Source organism: Calidris pugnax, unplaced genomic scaffold (assembly GCF_001431845.1).
Source record: "Calidris pugnax isolate Ruff unplaced genomic scaffold, ASM143184v1 scaffold147, whole genome shotgun sequence".
Taxonomy (NCBI): domain Eukaryota; kingdom Metazoa; phylum Chordata; class Aves; order Charadriiformes; family Scolopacidae; genus Calidris; species Calidris pugnax.
Genome location: NW_015092359.1, coordinates 6170333 through 6176298, shown reverse-complemented (window position 1 = coordinate 6176298; position 5966 = coordinate 6170333). Strand labels below are relative to the sequence as shown.

Here is a 5966-nt window from a genome sequence, read left to right as displayed (position 1 = left end):
TTTTCCGTCTCACCCTGCGCCTGGAGCCCCCCCCGAGCACCCCGGGGCGGGGGGAGGGGGGGGGGGAGCGAAGAATCCTCCCAATTTTCTGGGGGCGCGGGGGTTTACTAGGGCTCAGCATCCCACGGGGAGATCCCGCCGGCCCTTGAAGTCAAACCCAGCGCTAACAAAGAGCTGTTTATTAAAGCCAGCTCCGTGCCAGGCATCTCTTTGCTTTTGCCTCCCTCCCTCTCGGCGTGGGGCACCCCAGAGCTGCAGGCACAGACCGGCTCACCCCCACCAGCAGCCCGTGACCCCCCAAAACTGCACAAAGGGGAGCAGAGGACGACGCACGGCTCGAAGGGCTGGCTTTTATTTCTTCTTGGGAAACCCTGCGTAGCTATTTGGAATAACTTCACCCCTTGCACAGCGTGGGCGGGAGAGAAGTCCCTCTGCCCAGGTGGGCTGGAGCTCAGCAGCTCTGCTCCTTTCCTGCAGCCCCTTTGTCCCCAGTCTCGTGCCACCCAGGCCAGACCTTGTGTGCTCTCCTCCCTGCGCTCTGTAAACCTTGGAGCTCTAAAATTGGCTTGGCTTTGCTCAGCCCTTGCTCTTTTCCTTCGGTTTTAAGTCAATTCCACAGGAAACCTATAATAACGATGCCCGGCTCCTGCATGAGTCAGTCCCATGGTGGCGACTGGTTTGCAGGCTGGAGTCCCACCAGAGCTCCTGGCCCCGGCAGAACTCACAAGACAGCTGTTTTCCTCTTCTTTTGTAATGTGGAAGTGGGACAGGGCTCTAGCTCCAGCAGGATGAAACACGAGTTATGGCATCTCTCCCAGGGCTAACAAAGTGATTACAGCCCTGCTCGTCGCACTGTGTTACCCGCTGAGATGCAGGAGAGCACGGCCGAGCTGGGGGCTTCTTGCATAGGCTTAAAAAAACCTCCTGCATCTGGGTAAATGGGAGAAAAAAAAATAAAATAAGATATCCCAGGGGACCTTTGATGCTGCAAAGCCCATGCAGGAGCATGTCTCTGTGGCTGGGGGCAGGCTGTGTGCAGCAGGTTGGGTCCTGGGTGGCTGGGGCTAGAGAGATGTCCCCATCCCCACAGAGCTGCCTCAGCAGGCAGCAGCTCCTGGCCGCCATCCGGCAGATGCAGCAGCTGCTGAAGGGGCAGGAGACGCGCTTCACCGAGGGCCTGCGCGTGATGAAGAGCCGGCTGAGCACCCTGCACGCCTCCCTGGCCAAAGCTGCCCCCGAGCCACCCGCCGGTGAGTCCTCCCTGCCTCCCAGCGTTTGCTTTTGTGGCCTCAGAGGATGCCGGGGGGGGACAGGTGAAGATGCTCAGGGCTGTCAGAGGTGGACATCTGGGCATCTCCACAGATGGAGATACCTGTTCCTGTGTTGGGAATTTGTGCTTGTGAATTCGAGCACTTCTCCAGCCTGGTGAGACGTGGTGAAGCTCAAAAGCCCATAGCTGCAAGGCAGAGAGCTCCTGGCAAACCACTGGAGGCGAGTGTGCTCACTGGAAAACTGTGTTTCCAGCAAAAGACCCACATTCCTGTGCTGGGAGCATGAGAAGTATGGCAAGAATGCCACCACCCCCCTTGCCAGTGATGCTCAGCATCCCTGCTGGACTCTCACTGTGGGGCTGGGTGTTACTGGTCGACCTCAGCGGGCCAATAGTTGAGGAAAATAACAGTTAAAGAGGAGGTGTTTGAGGAACTGGGTGAACCGTGGCCCAGGTAGAGCTGGGGATAGGAAAGATGAGGAGGTGGTCCCCCCAAAAGCACCTACCTGAACACTGACCCCCCTTCCCCAACGGTGCTCTTGCAGTCTCCTGCCCTGCGCTGCAAGCCCCCGCAGACGGGAAGAAGTTTGGCACCAAGTATTTGGTGGAGCACGAGGTTCACTTCACCTGCGACCCGGGTTTCCAGCTCCTGGGCTCCAGCACACGGATGTGCCAGGCCAACGGCAGCTGGACCGGGCAGGAGCCCCGCTGTGCAGGTACTGCTATGGGCTGCCAGGGCTGGGAAACTGCTTGGTGCCCGTGTCTGCCCCTGGGTCTCATTTGCTATAGCAAGATGTAATTTGGGTTTGTTTAAACATGGGGGATTACTGGGGTTCACCAAACAAGGAAGGTGTCACAGCTGTCCCCGAGTCCCAGCCAGCCAACATCCTATGGATGCTACGGATCCCACAGTATCCAAAAGCTGGTACTTTGGGGTTTCTCATCCTCAAGGAAAGCTGGAAATGACAACTGGAGCCTACCTGGAGTTCAGCAGCACGGATGAGGGGAGAAGGCACCGGTGCTGCGATGGCTCCCTGAGTCACAGCCAACCTTCACGCTGGGGTACCACCGCGGCATCGGGAGCAGCCGGTGTCTGAGTTCAGCAGAATAAATGGTTATTTACAGTTCACATTTACAGTTCACATAGTGGTTTGGGTTAGAAGGGACCTTTAAAGATCATCTAGTCCAACCCCCAGAGTTACAAGGAGTCTCCACCATCCACATGCTCCACACCCCTGGACTTTGACAGAAATTGTGACAATAGGTATTTAAAATCCCAATTTATTCAGCCTTCATTGTCCATTACCTATGGGTACTAGGACAGGAAGAAGGAGTCTCTGGCTGGAACCACCTCATACTCTTCATTTACTGCCCCCATTTCTATGACAGAATGGTTACGATAGAATCATAGAACCCATTAGGTTGGAAGAGACCCTTGGGATCATCGAGTCCAACCATCTACCCCACTCTACAAAGTTCTCCCCTATACCATATCCCCCAACACCACATCTAAACGACTCTTAAATACATTCAGGGATGGAGACTCACCCCCCTCCCTGGGCAGCCTCTTCCAGCCTCTGACCTCTCTTTCTGTGAAAAACTCTTTCCTGCCGTGGGGTACCCAAGCATCCCGGTGTGCGTGGCGCTCCTGTGGCTTACTTCCCAAAATAAAATAAAATGAGATGTGGCTGCCTTTTTTTTTATTATTTATTTTTCCAGAGATCAGCGAGTGCTCGAGCAGCCCCTGCCAGAACGGCGGGACGTGCCTGGAGGGGCTGAACCAGTACAAGTGCCTCTGCCCCCAGCAGTGGACCGGAGCTGCCTGCCAGTACCAGGCACAGACGGGTGGGTGACCCCCTGCCAGGGTGGGCGACCAGGAGTATTTCGGGCTCCCCAGGCATATTTCAGCACCCCATCCCGTGGTGCCAACCCCCACCCCGTGGTGTGCCTGTGTGTTCCCCAGCTCCCCCGGCCTGGAGCGTGACGGATGACCCGGCGTTCAGCCGCCAGCCCCGCTGTGCCCAGATCGACCAGACCCAGCACTGCAGCTGCGAGCCCGGCTTCCACATGAGCGGCACGGCCGCCAACGGCCTCTGCCAGGGTGAGACACGCTGCGGGGAAGGGGGGGGACCCACACGTCGGGGGTGGGCTGGGGCATCTCGGCCACTCTCCTGCCTGCTCCCCTCGTCTCCCCGCAGACCTCAACGAGTGCGAGGTGTACAAGCGGGAGGGGGGTCCCCGGCTCTGCACCCACGCCTGCATCAACCTCCCCGGCTCCTACCGCTGCGCCTGCCCCAGCGGGTACCTCCTCCTGGGTGACGGCAAGAGCTGCGAAGGTGAGGCAGGGGGCTGAAAACCCAGGGGTTTACCCCTTATCCCCAACTCCCACTATTGCTTTTTTTTTATTTATTTATTTTTTCCCCCTTTTTCTCCTCCTTTGCAAGCATTTCATAGAATCATAGAATTGTCCAGGCTGGAAGGGACCTCCAAAGGCCATCTAGTCCCACCTCCCCGCAGTCAGCAGGGACACCCCCAACTAGACCAGGTTGCCCAGGGCCTCGTCGAGCCTCTCCTTGACTATCTCCAGGGAAGGGGCCTCAACCACCTCCCTGGGCAACCTGTTCCAGTGCTCCACCACCCTCACAGTGAAGAACCCTCTCCTCATCTCCAGTCTAAATCTGTTCCCCTCCAGCTTGAAGCCATTTCCCCTCATCCTGTCACTGCAGGCCTTTCTAAACAGGCTCTCCCCAGCCTTCCTGTAGGCTCCCTTCAGGTACTGGAAGGCTGCTATTAGGTCTCCCCGGAACCTCCTCTTCTCCAGGCTGAACAACCCCAGCTCCCTCAGCCTGTCCTCGTAGCAGAGGTGCTCCATCCCCCTGATCATTTTCTTGGCCCTCCTCTGGACCCTCTCCATCAGGTCCATGTCCTTCTTATATTGAGGGCTCCAGCCCTGCACACAATACTCCAGGTGAGGTCTCACCAGAGCAGAGCAAAGTGGCAGAATCCCCTCTCTGGACCTGCTGGCAATGCATCTTTTGATGCAGCCCAGGATGGGATTGTCCTTCTGGGCTGCAGCTGCCCACTGCCTGTTCATGTCCAGCTTCTCCTCCACCAGCACCCCCAAGTCCCTTTCCTCAGGGCTGCTTTCCAATCCCTCACCCCCTAGTTTGTATTGGTGGCGAGGATTGTTCCGGCCCAGGTGCAGAACCTTGCATTTGCTCTTGTTGAACCTCATGAGGTTCACCTGGGCCCACCTCTCCAGCCTGTCCAGGTCCTTTTGGATGACATCCTGTCCCTCTGGTGTATCGACAACACCACACAGCTTGGTGTCATCTGCAAACTTGCTGATGGTGCCTTTAATCTCCCTGTCTATATCATTGATAAAAATGTTAAACATGGACATTTCTGCGTGCAAAAAATCTCAGGGGGTTTGCACAGAGAGGTGGTTCCCGAGCTGGGTAGGGAGGGGAGGAAAACGATTGAGGTTCAAGCGCTGGCAAACCCGTGAGATGCTTTAAGGCTCCATCTCCCTGAAAAAGAGCATGGGAACCCCACTTCCGCGATGGAGCTGGCCCCTGAGAATGGGGCACCTCTGAGAAGAAACACAAACAGCATTAAAAAGCAAGAATTAGACAGCGAGGGGCCAGCTCTTCCGAAAGCAGGGGAGCTGGGGCACGGGTTGAGAGCAAAGCAAAGTGACAGCAGGTAGGAATGGTGAGCGGCCAGAACTGCTCACATGAAAGGCTCCTCCTGAAAAACAGGGTGGGTTGTTGTTTTTTTTTGTGCTAATAAGTGTTGATTATTGCAGTTCTGGGCGAGAGAATGCACGCTTTCCCCTTTTCTCCCTGATTTCTGCTTGTTTCGTAGCATCTTGCTAATGCTCCCAGCAAACACCTGCATTCAAAGCTCCTGATTATTGTCAGGTATCTCAGTGGTTACACGGGGGTTTAGTAAATAAAAAGAGATTGTGTTTTCAAACAGTTTAGCAGAAAGTTAGGAAAATAAGCTGCCTTCCTGCTGTGAGAGAGCTGCCGTTGCTTGCTGGCCCAAGGCAGAGACTGGGGGAGGAGAGGAGACACAGAATAGGCTTTTAGGTGATTTAAGTGTTTTCAGCCAAAAGGAACCCCCCAACGGGGTGGGTTTGAGATCTTTGGTCAGCTCGACCCGCTGCCCGGCCCTGTTTTGCAGACATCGATGAGTGTGCCCTGTCCCAGGACAACTGCACCAGGGGGACCACCTGCATCAACACGGGTGGGGGCTTCCAGTGCGTCAGCCCCCAGTGCCCCCAGCCTGCCGGCAACGTCACCTACGTCAAAACATCGCCTTTGTAAGTGCTAAATCTGGCCCTACTTTATTTTTTTGGGTGCTGGGTCCCAAAAATACGTGCATAGCATCCACATGGATCCATAGAATCATAGAGTCATAGAATTGCCCAGGCCGGAAGGGACCTCCAAAGGCCATCTAGTCCGACCCCCCCGCAGTCAGCAGGGACACCCCCAACTAGACCAGGTTGCCCAGGGCCTCGTCAAGCCTCTCCTTGAATATCTCCAGGGAAGGGGCCTCAACCACCTCCCTGGGCAACCTGTTCCAGTGCTCCACCACCCTCACAGTGAAGAACCCCCTCCTAATCTCCAGTCTAAATCTGTTCCCCTCCAGCTTGAAGCCATTGCCCCTCGTCCTGTCACTGCAGGCCTTT

At 56.1% G+C, this 5966-nt stretch overlaps 1 protein-coding gene across 1 annotated transcript in view; it reads left to right on the top strand.

Annotated features, from left to right (window-relative positions):
• Nucleotides 1-1081: 1081 nt before the first annotated feature.
• The window catches only part of FBLN7 (fibulin 7), a 6879-nt gene continuing 1994 nt past the window's right edge, over nt 1082-5966 (top strand). The window contains exons 1-6 of the mRNA XM_014962396.1: nt 1082-1250; nt 1816-1986; nt 2990-3115; nt 3234-3371; nt 3469-3606; nt 5459-5597. Of these exons, the coding sequence (XP_014817882.1) occupies nt 1133-1250; nt 1816-1986; nt 2990-3115; nt 3234-3371; nt 3469-3606; nt 5459-5597 (830 nt within the window). The 5' untranslated portion in view covers nt 1082-1132. The remainder of the gene's footprint in view (nt 1251-1815; nt 1987-2989; nt 3116-3233; nt 3372-3468; nt 3607-5458; nt 5598-5966) is intronic.